At 46.9% G+C, this 22,177-nt stretch overlaps 1 protein-coding gene across 1 annotated transcript in view; it reads right to left on the bottom strand.

Moving 5' to 3' along the window:
- Positions 1-1,574: 1,574 nt before the first annotated feature.
- Positions 1,575-22,177, bottom strand: part of GBA1 (glucosylceramidase beta 1) — a 75,278-nt gene continuing 54,675 nt past the window's right edge. The window contains exons 7-10 of the mRNA XM_075261840.1: positions 5,205-5,429; positions 2,697-2,860; positions 2,479-2,595; positions 1,575-1,954 (exon numbers count right to left, since the gene is read on the bottom strand). Of these exons, the coding sequence (XP_075117941.1) occupies positions 1,849-1,954; positions 2,479-2,595; positions 2,697-2,860; positions 5,205-5,429 (612 nt within the window). The 3' untranslated portion in view covers positions 1,575-1,848. The remainder of the gene's footprint in view (positions 1,955-2,478; positions 2,596-2,696; positions 2,861-5,204; positions 5,430-22,177) is intronic.

Below are 22,177 nucleotides of genomic sequence, written 5' to 3'. Positions count from 1 at the left end.
CACTGCCAGGCCGAGGGCGCCACCTGCTGGCTGTAGTGTCAGAGCACAGACTGGTAAGGAATAAGCAGCGCCCCCTGGAGGATGGGACTAGTGCGGGGAAGTCCTGGCTCAGCGGCGCCCCCTGGAGGATGGGACTAGTGCTGGGAAGTCCTGGCTCAGCGGCGCCCCCTGGAGGATGGGACTAGTGCTGGGAAGTCCTGGCTCAGCGGCGCCCCCTGGAGGATGGGACTAGTGCTGGGAAGTCCTGGCTCAGCGGCGCCCCCTGGAGGATGGGACTAGTGCTGGGAAGTCCTGGCTCAGCGGCGCCCCCTGGAGGATGGGACTAGTGCTGGGAAGTCCTGGCTCAGCGGCGCCCCCTGGAGGATGGGACTAGTGCTGGGAAGTCCTGGCTCAGCGGCGCCCCCTGGAGGATGGGACTAGTGCTGGGAAGTCCTGGCTCAGCAGCGCCCCCTGGAGGATGGGACTAGTGCTGGGAAGTCCTGGCTCAGCGGCGCCTCCTGGAGGATGGGACTAGTGCTGGGAAGTCCTGGCTCAGCGGCGCCCCCTGGAGGATGGGACTAGTGCTGGGAAGTCCTGGCTCAGCGGCGCCTCCTGGAGGATGGGACTAGTGCGGGGAAGTCCTGGCTCAGCGGCGCCTCCTGGAGGATGGGACTAGTGCTGGGAAGTCCTGGCTCAGAGGCGCCCCCTGGAGGATGGGACTAGTGCTGGGAAGTCCTGGCTCAGCGGCGCCCCCTGGAGGATGGGACTAGTGCTGGGAAGTCCTGGCTCAGCGGCGCCTCCTGGAGGATGGGACTAGTGCTGGGAAGTCCTGGCTCAGCGGCGCCTCCTGGAGGATGGGACTAGTGCGGGGAAGTCCTGGCTCAGCGGCGCCTCCTGGAGGATGGGACTAGTGCTGGGAAGTCCTGGCTCAGCGGCGCCCCCTGGAGGATGGGACTAGTGCGGGGAAGTCCTGGCTCAGCGGCGCCCCCTGGAGGATGGGACTAGTGCTGGGAAGTCCTGGCTCAGCGGCGCCCCCTGGAGGATGGGACTAGTGCTGGGAAGTCCTGGCTCAGCGGCGCCCCCTGGAGGATGGGACTAGTGCGGGGAAGTCCTGGCTCAGCGGCGCCCCCTGGAGGATGGGACTAGTGCTGGGAAGTCCTGGCTCAGCGGCGCCCCCTGGAGGATGGGACTAGTGTGGGGAAGTCCTGGCTCAGCGGCGCCCCCTGGAGGATGGGACTAGTGTGGGGAAGTCCTGGCTCAGCGGCGCCCCCTGGAGGATGGGACTAGTGCTGGGAAGTCCTGGCTCAGCGGCGCCCCCTGGAGGATGGGACTAGTGCTGGGAAGTCCTGGCTCAGCGGCGCCCCCTGGAGGATGGGACTAGTGCTGGGAAGTCCTGGCTCAGCGGCGCCCCCTGGAGGATGGGACTAGTGCTGGGAAGTCCTGGCTCAGCGGCGCCCCCTGGAGGATGGGACTAGTGCTGGGAAGTCCTGGCTCAGCGGCGCCCCCTGGAGGATGGGACTAGTGCTGGGAAGTCCTGGCTCAGCGGCGCCCCCCTGGAGGATGGGACTAGTGCTGGGAAGTCCTGGCTCAGCGGCGCCCCCTGGAGGATGGGACTAGTGCGGGGAAGTCCTGGCTCAGCGGCGCCCCCTGGAGGATGGGACTAGTGCTGGGAAGTCCTGGCTCAGCGGCGCCCCCTGGAGGATGGGACTAGTGCTGGGAAGTCCTGGCTCAGCGGCGCCCCCTGGAGGATGGGACTAGTGCTGGGAAGTCCTGGCTCAGCGGCGCCTCCTGGAGGATGGGACTAGTGCTGGGAAGTCCTGGCTCAGCGGCGCCTCCTGGAGGATGGGACTAGTGCTGGGAAGTCCTGGCTCAGCGGCGCCTCCACAGGTAGGTCTGGATGGAGTTTCCAGGGGACAAGGCTTGGATCACACCAACAGCCGGGTCAGAGATGGAGAAGCGAATATTCTGAGGGTCCCTGGAAGAAGAAGAGCCGCGTCAGCCCGCTGACCTCACCGCTCTCCCCCAGCCCCCTGCCCTGGCCGCCCCCCCCAGCCCCCTGCCATGGCTGCCCCCCCCATCCCCCCGCCCTCACCGCTCTCCCCCAGCCCCCTGCCATGGCCGCCCCCCCCATCCCCCCGCCCTCACCGCTCCCCCCAGCCCCCTGACCTGGCCGCCCCCCCCAGCCCCCTGCCATGGCCGCCCCCCCCCATCCCCCCGCCCTCACCGCTCCACCCAGCCCCCTGCCCTCACCGCTCCCCCCATCCCCCCACCCTCACCGCTCTCCCCCTGCCCTGGCCGCTCCCCCCAGCCCCCTGCCATGGCCGCCCCCCCCCATCCCCCCGCCCTCACCGCTCCACCCAGCCCCCCCCCATCCCCCCGCCCTCACCGCTCCCCCTGACCTGGCCGCCCCCCCCCCCGCCCTGGCCGCTCCCCCCTGCCCTCGCTCCCCCCAGCCCCCTAAACTGTCCCCCCCCCCGCACAATAGGGGTCCGCACCTACCTGTTCAGGACCACCACCACAGCAGAGCCATCCGGGCACACGAAGGCCACACTCTCCAGGGACGACTTCTGATTGGCATCTAAACCAACACGTTGCGCCCCCGGTGGGATGAACTTACTGCAAAGGCCACAAAGTGAGGGTGAGTGGTGGAGCGGGGACCCCCGAGGACCCCCCAGGGGCCAGTCAGCACACACACCCACCCACCCATCTAGCCTTACCTGAAGTGTGCCAGGTGGTAGAAGCTGGGCTGCTTATAGAAGACGTCCTGACCCACGTCCACAATGATGGGGCTGTCCACGTAGTTCCCCACCCAGGTGGGACCCCCACCCACATCCAGCGCCAGGTTCCAGTCCGTCCATCCAGTCACATAGTAAGTAAGATCCTGCAGACGGTACAAAGTGACACAGCGCGCCATGTGAACAGGACAGGATGTAGGAAGAGGTCACAGGTGGGGGGAGAAGAGCACAGGAGGGGGGACAGAGGAGATCAGAAGGGGTACAGAGAGGGCAGGGGGGTACAGAGAGGGCAGGGGGGGGGACAGAGGAGAGCAGACGGGGGGACAGAGAGGGCAGGGGGGGGACAGAGGAGAGCAGAAGGGGGTACAGAGGAGAGCAGATGGGGGTACAGAGGAGAGCAGACGGGGGGGACAGAGGAGAGCAGACGGGGGGGACAGAGGAGAGCAGACGGGGGAACAGAGGAGAGCAGACGGAGGGACAGAGGAGAGCAGAAGGGGTACAGAGAGGGCAGGGGGGTACAGAGAGGGCAGGGGGGGGACAGAGGAGAGCAGACGGGGGTACAGAGAGGGCAGGGGGGACAGAGGAGAGCAGACGGGGGGGACAGAGGAGAGCAGAAGGGGTTACAGAGGAGAGCAGACGGGGGTACAGAGAGGTCAGGGGGGATAGAGGAGAGCAGAAGGGGGTACAGAGAGGGCAGGGGGGGACAGAGGAGAGCAGATGGGGTACAGAGAGGTCAGGGGGGGACAGAGGAGAGCAGACGGGGGTACAGAGAGGGCAGGGGGGACAGAGGAGAGCAGACGGGGGGGACAGAGGAGAGCAGAAGGGGGTACAGAGGAGAGCAGACGGGGGTACAGAGAGGTCAGGGGGGATAGAGGAGAGCAGAAGGGGGTACAGAGAGGGCAGGGGGGGACATAGGAGAGCAGATGGGGTACAGAGAGGTCAGGGGGGGACAGAGGAGAGCAGAAGGGGTACAGAGGAGAGCAGGGGAGACAGAGGAGAGCAGACGGGGTACAGAGAGGTCAGGGGGGACAGAGGAGAGCAGAAGGGGGTACAGAGAGGTCAGGGGGGACAGAGGAGAGCAGACGGGGTACAGAGAGGTCAGTGGGAACAGAGGAGAGCAGAAGGGGGGACAGAGGAGAACAGAAGGGGGGACAGAGAGGGCAAGGGGGGGACATAGGAGAGCAGACGGGGGGACAGAGGAGAGCAGAAGGGGTACAGAGAGGGCAAGGGGGGGACATAGGAGAGCAGAAGGGGGGACAGAGGAGAGCAGAAGGGGTACAGAGAGGGCAAGGGGGGGACATAGGAGAGCAGAAGGGGTACAGAGAGGGCAGGGGGGTACAGAGGAGAGCAGACGGGGGTACAGAGAGGTCAGGGGGGGGACAGAGGAGAGCAGAAGGGGTACAGAGAGGGCAGGGGGGTACAGAGGAGAGCAGGGGGGGACAGGAGAGCAGACGGGGGACAGAGAGGTCAGTGGGAACAGAGGAGAGCAGACGGGGGTACAGAGAGGGCAGGGGGGGACAGAGGAGAGCAGACGGTGGTACAGAGAGGTCAGGGGGGACAGAGGAGAGCAGAAGGGGGTACAGAGAGGTCAGGGGGGACAGAGGAGAGGTGACGGGGTAAAGAGAGGTCAGGGGGGACAGAGGAGAGCAGACGGGGGTACAGAGAGGTCAGTGGGAATGGAGGAGAGCAGAAGGGGGTACAGAGAGGGCAGGGGGGACAGAGGAGAGCAGACGGGGGGACAGAGAGGTCAGGGGGGACAGAGACGAGCAGAAAGGGGTACAGAGAGGTCATGGGGGACAAGAGCGCAGAAGGGGGTACAGAGAGGTCAGGGGGGGACAGAGAAGAGCAGAAGGGGGTACAGAGAGGTCAGGGGGGGGACAGAGGAGAGCAGACGGTGGTACAGAGAGGTGGGGGGGGACAGAGGAGAGCAGACGGTGGTACAGAGAGGTCAAGGGGGACAGAGGAGAGCAGACGGTGGTACAGAGAGGTCAGGGGGGGGCAGAGAGGTCGGGGGGGCAGAGGAGAGCAGAAGGGGGTACAGAGAGGTCAGGGGGGGGGACAGAGGAGAGCAGACGGTGGTACAGAGAGGTCAGGGGGGGGCAGAGAGGTCAGGGGGGACAGAGGAGAGCAGACGGTGGTACAGAGAGGTCAGGGGGGGGCAGAGAGGTCAGGGGGGACAGAGGAGAGCAGACGGTGGTACAGAGAGGTCAGGGGGGGGACAGAGAGGTCAGGGGGGGACAGAAAAGAGTAGAAGGGGGTACAGAGAGGTCAGGGGGACAGAAGAGAGCAGACGGGGGTACAGAGAAGTCAGGGGGGACACAGGAGAGCAGACGAGGGTACAGAGAGGTCAGGTGGGGACAGAGGAGGGCAGAAGGGGGTACAGAGAGAGCTGCACTGTCACATTTACTCCACATGATGGCAGTGCTTCCTCCATACACACCAGTCCCTGTAGGTTAGTGAAGGAGATGGAGGGTCCGTCCTGGTCCTCACCTCTATGATCCTCCGGCTGTACTCATTCCCTCGCTCCCAGCAGCCGAGACGCACCCCCTTCTCCCAGGGAGCAACACCCGCACAGGCCTCCGAGGCAAAGAGATAGTAGTCTGGGTACAGGCGGTGCGTACTTCCGAGACTGATGTCAGCCGGAACCAAAAAATCCAGATACCAGTGCACCGCAATACCATGCACATAGCGCCCCGCCTGCAGGTCAGACAGGATCTAGAAGACAAGGCAGAATAGTGAGCACAGCTCTGGAGAATAATACAGGATAAGTAATGTAATGTATGTACACAGTGACTGCACCAGCAGAATAGTGAGTGCAGCTCTGGAGTATAATACAGGATAAGTAATGTATGTACACAGTGACTGCACCAGCAGAATAGTGAGCGCAGCTCTGGAGTATAATACAGGATAAGTAATGTAATGTATGTACACAGTGACTGCACCAGCAGAATAGTGAGCGCAGCTCTGGAGAATAATACAGGATAAGTAATGTAATGTATGTACACAGTGACTGTACCAGCAGAATAGTGAGCGCAGCTCTGGGGTATAATACAGGATAAGTAATGTAATGTATGTACACGGTGACTGCACCAGCAGAATAGTGAGCGCAGCTCTGGGGTATAATACAGGATAAGTAATGTAATGTATGTATACAGTGACTGTACCAGCAGAATAGTGAGCGCAGCTCTGGGGTATAATACAGGATAAGTAATGTAATGTATGTACACAGTGACTGTACCAGCAGAATAGTGAGCGCAGCTCTGGAGTATAATACAGGATAAGTAATGTAATGTATGTACACAGTGACTGTACCAGCAGAATAGTGAGCGCAGCTCTGGAGTATAATACAGGATAAGTAATGTAATGTATGTACACAGTGACTGTACCAGCAGAATAGTGAGCGCAGCTCTGGAGTATAATACAGGATAAGTAATGTAATGTATGTACACAGTGACCAGCAGAATAATGAGCGTAGCTCTGGAGTATAATACAGGATAAGTAATGTAATGTATGTACACAGTGACCAGCAGAATAGTGAGCGCAGCTCTGGAGTATAATACAGGATAAGTAATGTAATGTATGTACACAGTGACTGTACCAGCAGAATAGTGAGCGCAGCTCTGGAGTATAATACCGGATAAGTAATGTAATGTATGTGCACAGTGACTGTACCAGCAGAATAGTGAGCGCAGCTCTGGAGTATAATACAGGATAAGTAATGTAATGTATGTACACAGTGACTGTACCAGCAGAATAGTGAGCGCAGCTCTGGAGTATAATACCGGATAAGTAATGTAATGTATGTGCACAGTGACTGTACCAGCAGAATAGTGAGCGCAGCTCTGGAGTATAATACAGGATAAGTAATGTAATGTATGTACACAGTGACTGTACCAGCAGAATAGTGAGCGCAGCTCTGGAGTATAATACAGGATAAGTAATGTAATGTATGTACACAGTGACTGTACCAGCAGAATAGTGAGTGCAGCTCTGGGGTATAATACAGGATAAGTAATGTAATGTATGTACACGGTGACTGCACCAGCAGAATAGTGAGCGCAGCTCTGGGGTATAATACAGGATAAGTAATGTAATGTATGTATACAGTGACTGCACCAGCAGAATAGTGAGCGCAGCTCTGGAGTATAATACAGGATAAGTAATGTATGTACACAGTGACTGTACCAGCAGAATAGTGAGCGCAGCTCTGGAGTATAATACAGGATAAGTAATGTAATGTATGTACACAGTGACTGCACCAGCAGAATAGTGAGCGCAGCTCTGGAGTATAATACAGGATAAGTAATGTAATATATGTACACAGTGACTGTACCAGCAGAATAGTGAGCGCAGCTCTGGAGTATAATACAGGATAAGTAATGTATGTACACAGTGACTGTACCAGCAGAATAGTGAGCGCAGCTCTGGAGTATAATACAGGATAAGTAATGTAATGTATGTACACAGTGACTGTACCAGCAGAATAGTGAGTGCAGCTCTGGGGTATAATACAGGATGAGTAATGTAATGTATGTACACAGTGACTGCACCAGCAGAATAGTGAGCGCAGCTCTGGGGTATAATACAGGATAAGTAATGTAATGTATGTACACAGTGACTGTACCAGCAGAATAGTGAGCGCAGCTCTGGGGTATAATACAGGATAAGTAATGTAATGTATGTACACAGTGACTGTACCAGCAGAATAGTGAGCGCAGCTCTGGAGTATAATACAGGATAAGTAATGTATGTACACAGTGACTGTACCAGCAGAATAGTGAGTGCAGCTCTGAAGTATAATACAGGATAAGTAATGTAATGTATGTACACAGTGACCAGCAGAATAGTGAGCGCAGCTCTGGAGTATAATACAGGATAAGTAATGTAATGTATGTACACAGTGACTGCACCAGCAGAATAGTGAGAGCAGCTCTGGGGTATAATACAGGATAAGTAATGTAATGTATGTACACAGTGACGGTACCAGGAGAATAGTGATCGCAGCTCTGGAGTATAATACAGGATAAGTAATGTAATGTATGTACACAGTGACTGCACCAGCAGAATAGTGAGTGCAGCTCTGGAGTATAATACAGGATAAGTAATGTAATGTATGTACACAGTGACTGTACCAGCAGAATAGTGAGCGCAGCTCTGGAGTATAATACAGGATAAGTAATGTAATGTATGTACACAGTGACTGTACCAGCAGAATAGTGAGCACAGCTCTGGAGTATAATACAGGATAAGTAATGTATGTACACAGTGACTGCACCTGCAGAATAGTGAGTGCAGCTCTGGAGTATAATACAGGATAAGTAATGTAATGTATGTACACAGTGACTGCACCAGCAGAATAGTGAGCGCAGCTCTGGAGAATAATACAGGATAAGTAATGTAATGTATGTACACGGTGACTGCACCAGCAGAATAGTGAGCGCAGCTCTGGGGTATAATACAGGATAAGTTATGTAATGTATGTATACAGTGACTGTACCAGCAGAATAGTGAGCGCAGCTCTGGAGTATAATACAGGATAAGTAATGTAATGTATGTACACAGTGACTGCACCAGCAGAATAGTGAGCGCAGCTCTGGAGAATAATACAGGATAAGTAATGTAATTTATGTACACGGTGACTGCACCAGCAGAATAGTGAGCACAGCTCTGGAGAATAATACAGGATAAGTAATGTAATGTATGTACACAGTGACTGCACCAGCAGAATAGTGAGTGCAGCTCTGGAGTATAATACAGGATAAGTAATGTAATGTATGTACACAGTGACTGCACCTGCAGAATAGTGAGTGCAGCTCTGGAGTATAATACAGGATAAGTAATGTAATGTATGTACACAGTGACTGCACCAGCAGAATAGTGAGCGCAGCTCTGGCGTATAATACAGGATAAGTAATGTAATGTATGTACACAGTGACTGCACCAGCAGAATAGTGAGCGCAGCTCTGGAGAATAATACAGGATAAGTAATGTAATGTATGTACACGGTGACTGCACCAGCAGAATAGTGAGCGCAGCTCTGGGGTATAATACAGGATAAGTAATGTAATGTATGTATACGGTGACTGTACCAGCAGAATAGTGAGCGCAGCTCTGGAGTATAATACAGGATAAGTAATGTAATGTATGTACACAGTGACTGCACCAGCAGAATAGTGAGCGCAGCTCTGGAGAATAATACAGGATAAGTAATGTAATTTATGTACACGGTGACTGCACCAGCAGAATAGTGAGCACAGCTCTGGGGTATAATACAGGATAAATAATGTAATGTATGTACACAGTGACTGCACTAGCAGAATAGTGAGCGCAGCTCTGGAGTATAATACAGGATAAGTAATGCAATGTATGTACACAGTGACTGCACCAGCAGAATAGTGAGCGCAGCTCTGGAGTATAATACAGGATAAGTAATGTGATGTATGTACACAGTGACTGTACCAGCAGAATAGTGAGCGCAGCTCTGGAGTATAATACAGGATAAGTAATGTAATGTATGTACACAGTGACTGTACCAGCAGAATAGTGAGCGCAGCTCTGGAGTATAATACAGGATAAGTAATGTAATGTATGTACACAGTGACTGCACCAGCAGAATAGTGAGCGCAGCTCTGGAGTATAATACAGGATAAGTAATGTAATGTATGTACACAGTGACTGCACCAGCAGAATAGTGAGCGCAGCTCTGGAGTATAATACAGGATAAGTAATGTAATGTATGTACACAGTGACTGCCCCAGCAGAATAGTGAGCGCAGCTCTGGAGTATAATACAGGATAAGTAATGTAATGTATGTACACAGTGACTGTACCTAGCAGAATAGTGAGCGCAGCTCTGGAGTATAATACAGGATAAGTAATGTAATGTATGTACACAGTGACTGTACCAGCAGAATAGTGAGCGCAGCTCTGGAGTATAATACAGGATAAGTAATGTAATGTATGTACACAGTGACTGTACCAGCAGAATAGTGAGCGCAGCTCTGGAGTATAATACAGGATAAGTAATGTAATGTATGTACACAGTGACTGTACCAGCAGAATAGTGAGCGCAGCTCTGGAGTATAATACAGGATAAGTAATGTAATGTATGTACACAGTGACTGCACCAGCAGAATAGTGAGCGCAGCTCTGGAGTATAATACAGGATAAGTAATGTAATGTATGTACACAGTGACTGCACCAGCAGAATAGTGAGCGCAGCTCTGGAGTATAATACAGGATAAGTAATGTAATGTATGTACACAGTGACTGCACCAGCAGAATAGTGAGCGCAGCTCTGGAGTATAATACAGGATAAGTAATGTAATGTATGTACACAGTGACTGTACCAGCAGAATAGTGAGCGCAGCTCTGGAGTATAATACAGGATAAGTAATGTAATGTATGTACACAGTGACTGTACCAGCAGAATAGTGAGCGCAGCTCTGGAGTATAATACAGGATAAGTAATGTAATGTATGTACACAGTGACTGTACCAGCAGAATAGTGAGCGCAGCTCTGGAGTATAATATAGGATAAGTAATGTAATGTATGTACACAGTGACTGCACCAGCAGAATAGTGAGCGCAGATCTGGGGTATAATACAGGATAAGTAATGTAATGTATGTACACAGTGACTGCACCAGCAGAATAGTGAGCGCAGCTCTGGAGTATAATACAGGATAAGTAATGTAATATATGTACACAGTGACTGTACCAGCAGAATAGTGAGCGCAGCTCTGGAGTATAATACAGGATAAGTAATGTAATGTATGTACACAGTGACTGTACCAGCAGAATAGTGAGCGCAGCTCTGGAGTATAATACAGGATAAGTAATGTAATGTATGTACACAGTGACTGTACCAGCAGAATAGTGAGCGCAGCTCTGGGGTATAATACAGGATAAGTAATGTAATGTATGTACACAGTGACTGTACCAGCAGAATAGTGAGCGCAGCTCTGGAGTATAATACAGGATAAGTAATGTAATGTATGTACACAGTGACTGCACCAGCAGAATAGTGAGCGCAGCTCTGGAGTATAATACAGGATAAGTAATGTAATGTATGTACACAGTGACTGCACCAGCAGAATAGTGAGCGCAGCTCCGGAGTATAATACAGGATAAGTAATGTAATGTATGTACACAGTGACTGCACCAGCAGAAAAGTGAGCGCAGCTCTGGAGTATAATACAGGATAAGTAATGTAATGTATGTACACAGTGACTGTACCAGCAGAAAAGTGAGCGCAGCTCTGGAGTATAATACAGGATAAGTAATGTAATGTATGTACACAGTGACTGCACCAGCAGAATAGTGAGCGCAGCCTCCGGAGTATAATACAGGATAAGTAATGTAATGTATGTACACAGTGACTGCACCAGCAGAATAGTGAGCGCAGCTCTGGAGTATAATACAGGATAAGTAATGTAATGTATGTACACAGTGACTGTACCAGCAGAATAGTGAGAGCAGCTCTGGAGTATAATACAGGATAAGTCATGTAATGTATGTACACAGTGACTGTACCAGCAGAATAGTGAGTGCAGCTCTGGAGTATAATACAGGATAAGTAATGTAATGTATGTACACAGTGACCAGCAGAATAGTGAGCGCAGCTCTGGAGTATAATACAGGATAAGTAATGTAATGTATGTACACAGTGACTGTACCAGCAGAATAGTGAGTGCAGCTCTGGAGTATAATACAGGATAAGTAATGTAATGTATGTACACAGTGACCAGCAGAATAGTGAGCGCAGCTCTGGAGTATAATACAGGATAAGTAATGTAATGTATGTACACAGTGACTGCACCAGCAGAATAGTGAGCGCAGCTCTGGGGTATAATACAGGATAAGTAATGTAATGTATGTACACAGTGACTGCACCAGCAGAATAGTGAGTGCAGCTCTGGAGTATAATACAGGATAAGTAATGTAATGTATGTACACAGTGACTGCACCAGCAGAATAGTAAGCGCAGCTCTGGAGTATAATACAGGATAAGTAATGTATGTACACAGTGAATGCACCTGCAGAATAGTGAGTGCAGCTCTGGAGTATAATACAAGATAAGTAATGTAATGTATGTACACAGTGACTGCATCTGCAGAATAGTGAGCGCAGCTCTGGAGTATAATACAGGATAAGTAATGTAATGTATGTACACAATGACTTCACCAGCAGAATAGTGAGCGCAGCTCTGGAGTATAATACAGGATAAGTAATGTAATGTATGTACACAGTGACCAGCAGAATAGTGAGCGCAGCTCTGGAGTATAATACAGGATAAGTAATGTAATGTATGTACACAGTGACCAGCAGAATAGTGAGCGCAGCTCTGGAGTATAATACAGGATAAGTAATGTATTGTATGTACACAGTGACTGTACCAGCAGAATAGTGAGTGCAGCTCTGGAGTATAATACAGGATAAGTAATGTAATGTATGTACACAGTGACTGTACCAGCAGAATGGTGAGAGCAGCTCTGGAGTATAATACAGGATAAGTAATGTATGTACACAGTGACTGCACCAGCAGAATAGTGAGCGCAGCTCTGGAGTATAATACAGGATAAGTAATGTAATGTATGTACACAGTGACTGCACCAGCAGAATAGTGAGTGCAGCTCTGGAGTATAATACAGGATAAGTAATGTAATGTATGTACACAGTGACCAGCAGAATAGTGAGCGCAGCTCTGGAGTATAATACAGGATAAGTAATGTAATGTATGTACACAGTGACTGTACCAGCAGAATAGTGAGTGCAGCTCTGGAGTATAATACAGGATAAGTAATGTAATGTATGTACACAGTGACTGTACCAGCAGAATGGTGAGAGCAGCTCTGGAGTATAATACAGGATAAGTAATGTAATGTATATACACAGTGACTGTACCAGCAGAATAGTGAGCGCAGCTCTGGAGTATAAAACAGGATAAGTAATGTAATGTATGTACACAGTGACTGTACCAGCAGAATAGTGAGCGCAGCTCTGGAGAATAATACAGGATAAGTAATGTAATGTATGTACACAGTGACTGTACCAGCAGAATAGTGAGCACAGCTCTGGAGTATAATACAGGATAAGTAATGTAATGTATGTACACAGTGACTGCACCAGCAGAATAGTGAGCGCAGCTCTGGAGTATAATACAGGATAAGTAATGTAATGTATGTACACAGTGACTGCACCAGCAGAATAGTGAGCACAGCTCTGGGGTATAATACAGGATAAATAATGTAATGTATGTACACAGTGACTGTACCAGCAGAATAGTGAGCGCAGCTCTGGAGTATAATACAGGATAAGTAATGTAATATATGTACACAGTGACTGCACCAGCAGAATAGTGAGCGCAGATCTGGGGTATAATACAGGATAAGTAATGTAATGTATGTACACAGTGACTGCACCAGCAGAATAGTGAGCGCAGCTCTGGAGTATAATACAGGATAAGTAATGTAATATATGTACACAGTGACTGTACCAGCAGAATAGTGAGCGCAGCTCTGGAGTATAATACAGGATAAGTAATGTAATGTATGTACACAGTGACTGTACCAGCAGAATAGTGAGTGCAGCTCTGGAGTATAATACAGGATAAGTAATGTAATGTATGTACACAGTGACTGTACCAGCAGAATAGTGAGCGCAGCTCTGGGGTATAATACAGGATAAGTAATGTAATGTATGTACACAGTGAATGTACCAGCAGAATAGTGAGCGCAGCTCTGGAGTATAATACAGGATAAGTAATGTAATGTATGTACACAGTGACTGCACCAGCAGAATAGTGAGCTCAGCTCTGGAGTATAATACAGGATAAGTAATGTAATGTATGTACACAGTGACTGCACCAGCAGAATAGTGAGCGCAGCTCTGGAGTATAATACAGGATAAGTAATGTAATGTATGTACACAGTGACTGTACCAGCAGAATAGTGAGCGCAGCTCTGGAGTATAATACAGGATAAGTAATGTAATGTATGTACACAGTGACTGCACCAGCAGAATAGTGAGCGCAGCTCCGGAGTATAATACAGGATAAGTAATGTAATGTATGTACACAGTGACTGCACCAGCAGAATAGTGAGCGCAGCTCTGGAGTATAATACAGGATAAGTAATGTAATGTATGTACACAGTGACTGCACCAGCAGAATAGTGAGCGCAGCTCTGGAGTATAATACAGGATAAGTAATGTAATGTATGTACACAGTGACTGTACCAGCAGAATAGTGAGCGCAGCTCTGGAGTATAATACAGGATAAGTCATGTAATGTATGTACACAGTGACTGTACCAGCAGAATAGTGAGCGCAGCTCTGGAGTATAATACAGGATAAGTAATGTAATGTATGTACACAGTGACTGTACCAGCAGAATAGTGAGCGCAGCTCTGGAGTATAATACAGGATAAGTAATGTAATGTATGTACACAGTGACAGCACCAGCAGAATAGTGAGCGCAGCTCTGCAGTATAATACAGGATAAGTAATGTAATGTATGTACACAGTGACTGTACCAGCAGAATAGTGAGCGCAGCTCTGGAGTATGATACAGGATAAGTAATGTAATGTATGTACACAGTGACTGTACCAGCAGAATAGTGAGTGCAGCTCTGGAGTATAATACAGGATAAGTAATGTAATGTATGTACACAGTGACCAGCAGAATAGTGAGCGCAGCTCTGGAGTATAATACAGGATAAGTAATGTAATGTATGTACACAGTGACTGCACCAGCAGAATAGTGAGCGCAGCTCTGGGGTATAATACAGGATAAGTAATGTAATGTATGTACACAGTGACTGCACCAGCAGAATAGTGAGTGCAGCTCTGGAGTATAATACAGGATAAGTAATGTAATGTATGTACACAGTGACTGCACCAGCAGAATAGTAAGCGCAGCTCTGGAGTATAATACAGGATAAGTAATGTATGTACACAGTGAATGCACCTGCAGAATAGTGAGTGCAGCTCTGGAGTATAATACAAGATAAGTAATGTAATGTATGTACACAGTGACTGCATCTGCAGAATAGTGAGCGCAGCTCTGGAGTATAATACAGGATAAGTAATGTAATGTATGTACACAATGACTTCACCAGCAGAATAGTGAGCGCAGCTCTGGAGTATAATACAGGATAAGTAATGTAATGTATGTACACAGTGACCAGCAGAATAGTGAGCGCAGCTCTGGAGTATAATACAGGATAAGTAATGTAATGTATGTACACAGTGACCAGCAGAATAGTGAGCGCAGCTCTGGAGTATAATACAGGATAAGTAATGTAATGTATGTACACAGTGACTGCACCAGCAGAATAGTGAGTGCAGCTCTGGAGTATAATACAAGATAAGTAATGTAATGTATGTACACAGTGACTGCATCTGCAGAATAGTGAGCGCAGCTCTGGAGTATAATACAGGATAAGTAATGTAATGTATGTACACAATGACTTCACCAGCAGAATAGTGAGCGCAGCTCTGGAGTATAATACAGGATAAGTAATGTAATGTATGTACACAGTGACCAGCAGAATAGTGAGCGCAGCTCTGGAGTATAATACAGGATAAGTAATGTAATGTATGTACACAGTGACCAGCAGAATAGTGAGCGCAGCTCTGGAGTATAATACAGGATAAGTAATGTATTGTATGTACACAGTGACTATACCAGCAGAATAGTGAGTGCAGCTCTGGAGTATAATACAGGATAAGTAATGTAATGTATGTACACAGTGACTGTACCAGCAGAATGGTGAGAGCAGCTCTGGAGTATAATACAGGATAAGTAATGTAATGTATGTACACAGTGACTGCACCAGCAGAATAGTGAGTGCAGCTCTGGAGTATAATACAGGATAAGTAATGTAATGTATGTACACAGTGACCAGCAGAATAGTGAGCGCAGCTCTGGAGTATAATACAGGATAAGTAATGTAATGTATGTACACAGTGACTGTACCAGCAGAATAGTGAGTGCAGCTCTGGAGTATAATACAGGATAAGTAATGTAATGTATGTACACAGTGACTGTACCAGCAGAATGGTGAGAGCAGCTCTGGAGTATAATACAGGATAAGTAATGTAATGTATATACACAGTGACTGTACCAGCAGAATAGTGAGCGCAGCTCTGGAGTATAAAACAGGATAAGTAATGTAATGTATGTACACAGTGACTGTACCAGCAGAATAGTGAGCGCAGCTCTGGAGAATAATACAGGATAAGTAATGTAATGTATGTACACAGTGACTGTACCAGCAGAATAGTGAGCACAGCTCTGGAGTATAATACAGGATAAGTAATGTAATGTATGTACACAGTGACTGCACCAGCAGAATAGTGAGCACAGCTCTGGGGTATAATACAGGATAAATAATGTAATGTATGTACACAGTGACTGTACCAGCAGAATAGTGAGCGCAGCTCTGGAGTATAATACAGGATAAGTAATGTAATATATGTACACAGTGACTGCACCAGCAGAATAGTGAGCGCAGCTCTGGAGTATAATACAGGATAAGTAATGTAATGTATGTACACAGTGACTGTACCAGCAGAATAGTGAGCGCAGCTCTGGAGTATAATACAGGATAAGTAATGTAATATATGTACACAGTGACTGTACCAGCAGAATAGTGAGCGCAGCTCTGGAGTATAATACAGGATAAGTAATGTAATATATGTACACAGTGACTGTACCAGCAGAATAGTGAGCGCAGCTCTGGAGTATAATACAGGATAAGTAATGTAATGTATGTACACAGTGACTGTACCAGCAGAATAGTGAGCGCAGCTCTGGAGTATAATACAGGATAAGTAATGTAATGTATGTACACAGTGACTGTACCAGCAGAATAGTGAGCGCAGCTCTGGGGTATAATACAGGATAAGTAATGTAATGTATGTACACAGTGAATGTACCAGCAGAATAGTGAGCGCAGCTCTGGAGTATAATACAGGATAAGTAATGTAATGTATGTACACAGTGACTGCACCAGCAGAATAGTGAGCGCAGCTCTGGAGTATAATACAGGATAAGTAATGTAATGTATGTACACAGTGACTGCACCAGCAGAATAGTGAGCGCAGCTCTGGAGTATAATACAGGATAAGTAATGTAATGTATGTACACAGTGACTGTACCAGCAGAATAGTGAGCGCAGCTCTGGAGTATAATACAGGATAAGTAATGTAATGTATGTACACAGTGACTGCACCAGCAGAATAGTGAGCGCAGCTCTGGAGTATAATACAGGATAAGTAATGTAATGTATGTACACAGTGACTGTACCAGCAGAATAGTGAGTGCAGCTCTGGAGTATAATACAGGATAAGTAATGTAATGTATGTACACAGTGACTGTACCAGCAGGATAGTGAGCACAGCTCTGGAGTATAATACAGGATAAGTAATGTAATGTATGTACACAGTGACTGCACCAGCAGAATAGTGAGCGCAGCTCTGGAGTATAATACAGGATAAGTAATGTAATGTATGTACACAGTGACTGCACCAGCAGAATAGTGAGCGCAGCTCTGGAGTATAATACAGGATAAGTAATGTAATGTATGTACACAGTGACTGTACCAGCAGAATAGTGAGCGCAGCTCTGGAGTATAATACAGGATAAGTCATGTAATGTATGTACACAGTGACTGTACCAGCAGAATAGTGAGCGCAGCTCTGGAGTATAATACAGGATAAGTAATGTAATGTATGTACACAGTGACTGTACCAGCAGAATAGTGAGCGCAGCTCTGGAGTATAATACAGGATAAGTAATGTAATGTATGTACACAGTGACAGCACCAGCAGAATAGTGAGCGCAGCTCTGCAGTATAATACAGGATAAGTAATGTAATGTATGTACACAGTGACTGTACCAGCAGAATAGTGAGCACAGCTCTGGAGTATAATACAGGATAAGTAATGTAATGTATGTACACAGTGACTGCACCAGCAGAATAGTGAGCGCAGCTCTGGAGTATGATACAGGATAAGTAATGTAATGTATGTACACAGTGACTGTACCAGCAGAATAGTGAGTGCAGCTCTGGAGTATAATACAGGATAAGTAATGTAATGTATGTACACAGTGACCAGCAGAATAGTGAGCGCAGCTCTGGAGTATAATACAGGATAAGTAATGTAATGTATGTACACAGTGACTGCACCAGCAGAATAGTGAGCGCAGCACTGGGGTATAATACAGGATAAGTAATGTAATGTATGTACACAGTGACTGCACCAGCAGAATAGTGAGTGCAGCTCTGGAGTATAATACAGGATAAGTAATGTAATGTATGTACACAGTGACTGTACCAGCAGAATAGTAAGCGCAGCTCTGGAGTACAATACAGGATAAGTAATGTATGTACACAGTGAATGCACCTGCAGAATAGTGAGTGCAGCTCTGGAGTATAATACAGGATAAGTAATGTAATGTATGTACACAGTGACTGCATCTGCAGAATAGTGAGCGCAGCTCTGGAGTATAATACAGGATAAGTAATGTAATGTATGTACACAATGACTGTACCAGCAGAATAGTGAGCGCAGCTCTGGAGTATAATACAGGATAAGTAATGTAATGTATGTACACAGTGACCAGCAGAATAGTGAGCGCAGCTCTGGAGTATAATACAGGATAAGTAATGTAATGTATGTACACAGTGACCAGCAGAATAGTGAGCGCAGCTCTGGAGTATAATACAGGATAAGTAATGTATTGTATGTACACAGTGACTGCACCAGCAGAATAGTGAGTGCAGCTCTGGAGTATAATACAGGATAAGTAATGTAATGTATGTACACAGTGACTGTACCAGCAGAATAGTGAGTGCAGCTCTGGAGTATAATACAGGATAAGTAATGTAATGTATGTACACAGTGACTGTACCAGCAGAATAGTGAGTGCAGCTCTGGAGTATAATACAGGATAAGTAATGTAATGTATGTACACAGTGACTGTACCAGCAGAATGGTGAGTGCAGCTCTGGAGTATAATACAGGATAAGTAATGTAATGTATGTACACAGTGACTGTACCAGCAGAATGGTGAGAGCAGCTCTGGAGTATAATACAGGATAAGTAATGTAATGTATGTACACAGTGACTGCACCAGCAGAATAGTGAGTGCAGCTCTGGAGTATAATACAGGATAAGTAATGTAATGTATGTACACAGTGACCAGCAGAATAGTGAGCGCAGCTCTGGAGTATAATACAGGATAAGTAATGTAATGTATGTACACAGTGACTGTACCAGCAGAATAGTGAGTGCAGCTCTGGAGTATAATACAGGATAAGTAATGTAATGTATGTACACAGTGACTGTACCAGCAGAATGGTGAGAGCAGCTCTGGAGTATAATACAGGATAAGTAATGTAATGTATATACACAGTGACTGTACCAGCAGAATAGTGAGCGCAGCTCTGGAGTATAAAACAGGATAAGTAATGTAATGTATGTACACAGTGACTGTACCAGCAGAATAGTGAGCGCAGCTCTGGAGAATAATACAGGATAAGTAATGTAATGTATGTACACAGTGACTGTACCAGCAGAATAGTGAGCACAGCTCTGGAGTATAATACAGGATAAGTAATGTAATGTATGTACACAGTGACTGCACCAGCAGAATAGTGAGCACAGCTCTGGGGTATAATACAGGATAAATAATGTAATGTATGTACACAGTGACTGTACCAGCAGAATAGTGAGCGCAGCTCTGGAGTATAATACAGGATAAGTAATGTAATATATGTACACAGTGACTGCACCAGCAGAATAGTGAGCGCAGCTCTGGAGTATAATACAGGATAAGTAATGTAATGTATGTACACAGTGACTGTACCAGCAGAATAGTGAGCGCAGCTCTGGAGTATAATACAGGATAAGTAATGTAATATATGTACACAGTGACTGTACCAGCAGAATAGTGAGCGCAGCTCTGGAGTATAATACAGGATAAGTAATGTAATATATGTACACAGTGACTGTACCAGCAGAATAGTGAGCGCAGCTCTGGAGTATAATACAGGATAAGTAATGTAATGTATGTACACAGTGACTGTACCAGCAGAATAGTGAGCGCAGCTCTGGAGTATAATACAGGATAAGTAATGTAATGTATGTACACAGTGACTGTACCAGCAGAATAGTGAGCGCAGCTCTGGGGTATAATACAGGATAAGTAATGTAATGTATGTACACAGTGAATGTACCAGCAGAATAGTGAGCGCAGCTCTGGAGTATAATACAGGATAAGTAATGTAATGTATGTACACAGTGACTGCACCAGCAGAATAGTGAGCGCAGCTCTGGAGTATAATACAGGATAAGTAATGTAATGTATGTACACAGTGACTGCACCAGCAGAATAGTGAGCGCAGCTCTGGAGTATAATACAGGATAAGTAATGTAATGTATGTACACAGTGACTGTACCAGCAGAATAGTGAGCGCAGCTCTGGAGTATAATACAGGATAAGTAATGTAATGTATGTACACAGTGACTGCACCAGCAGAATAGTGAGCGCAGCTCTGGAGTATAATACAGGATAAGTAATGTAATGTATGTACACAGTGACTGTACCAGCAGAATAGTGAGTGCAGCTCTGGAGTATAATACAGGATAAGTAATGTAATGTATGTACACAGTGACTGTACCAGCAGGATAGTGAGCACAGCTCTGGAGTATAATACAGGATAAGTAATGTAATGTATGTACACAGTGACTGCACCAGCAGAATAGTGAGCGCAGCTCTGGAGTATAATACAGGGATAAGTAATGTAATGTATGTACACAGTGACTGCACCAGCAGAATAGTGAGCGCAGCTCTGGAGTATAATACAGGATAAGTAATGTAATGTATGTACACAGTGACTGTACCAGCAGAATAGTGAGCGCAGCTCTGGAGTATAATACAGGATAAGTCATGTAATGTATGTACACAGTGACTGTACCAGCAGAATAGTGAGCGCAGCTCTGGAGTATAATACAGGATAAGTAATGTAATGTATGTACACAGTGACTGTACCAGCAGAATAGTGAGCGCAGCTCTGGAGTATAATACAGGATAAGTAATGTAATGTATGTACACAGTGACAGCACCAGCAGAATAGTGAGCGCAGCTCTGCAGTATAATACAGGATAAGTAATGTAATGTATGTACACAGTGACTGTACCAGCAGAATAGTGAGCACAGCTCTGGAGTATAATACAGGATAAGTAATGTAATGTATGTACACAGTGACTGCACCAGCAGAATAGTGAGCGCAGCTCTGGAGTATGATACAGGATAAGTAATGTAATGTATGTACACAGTGACTGTACCAGCAGAATAGTGAGTGCAGCTCTGGAGTATAATACAGGATAAGTAATGTAATGTATGTACACAGTGACCAGCAGAATAGTGAGCGCAGCTCTGGAGTATAATACAGGATAAGTAATGTAATGTATGTACACAGTGACTGCACCAGCAGAATAGTGAGCGCAGCACTGGGGTATAATACAGGATAAGTAATGTAATGTATGTACACAGTGACTGCACCAGCAGAATAGTGAGTGCAGCTCTGGAGTATAATACAGGATAAGTAATGTAATGTATGTACACAGTGACTGTACCAGCAGAATAGTAAGCGCAGCTCTGGAGTACAATACAGGATAAGTAATGTAATGTATGTACACAGTGACTGCATCTGCAGAATAGTGAGCGCAGCTCTGGAGTATAATACAGGATAAGTAATGTAATGTATGTACACAATGACTGTACCAGCAGAATAGTGAGCGCAGCTCTGGAGTATAATACAGGATAAGTAATGTAATGTATGTACACAGTGACCCAGCAGAATAGTGAGCGCAGCTCTGGAGTATAATACAGGATAAGTAATGTAATGTATGTACACAGTGACCAGCAGAATAGTGAGCGCAGCTCTGGAGTATAATACAGGATAAGTAATGTATTGTATGTACACAGTGACTGCACCAGCAGAATAGTGAGTGCAGCTCTGGAGTATAATACAGGATAAGTAATGTAATGTATGTACACAGTGACTGTACCAGCAGAATAGTGAGTGCAGCTCTGGAGTATAATACAGGATAAGTAATGTAATGTATGTACACAGTGACTGTACCAGCAGAATAGTGAGTGCAGCTCTGGAGTATAATACAGGATAAGTAATGTAATGTATGTACACAGTGACTGTACCAGCAGAATGGTGAGTGCAGCTCTGGAGTATAATACAGGATAAGTAATGTAATGTATGTACACAGTGACTGTACCAGCAGAATAGTGAGTGCAGCTGTGGAGTATAATACAGGATAAGTAATGTAATGTATGTACACAGTGACTGCACCAGCAGAATAGTGAGCGCAGCTCTGAAATATAATACAGGATAAGTAATGTAATGTATATACACAGTGACTGTACCAGCAGAATAGT

Source organism: Leptodactylus fuscus, unplaced genomic scaffold (genome assembly GCF_031893055.1).
Source record: "Leptodactylus fuscus isolate aLepFus1 unplaced genomic scaffold, aLepFus1.hap2 HAP2_SCAFFOLD_468, whole genome shotgun sequence".
Classification (NCBI taxonomy): Eukaryota; Metazoa; Chordata; class Amphibia; order Anura; family Leptodactylidae; genus Leptodactylus; species Leptodactylus fuscus.
This window is presented reverse-complemented; position numbering and strand designations above follow the sequence as displayed.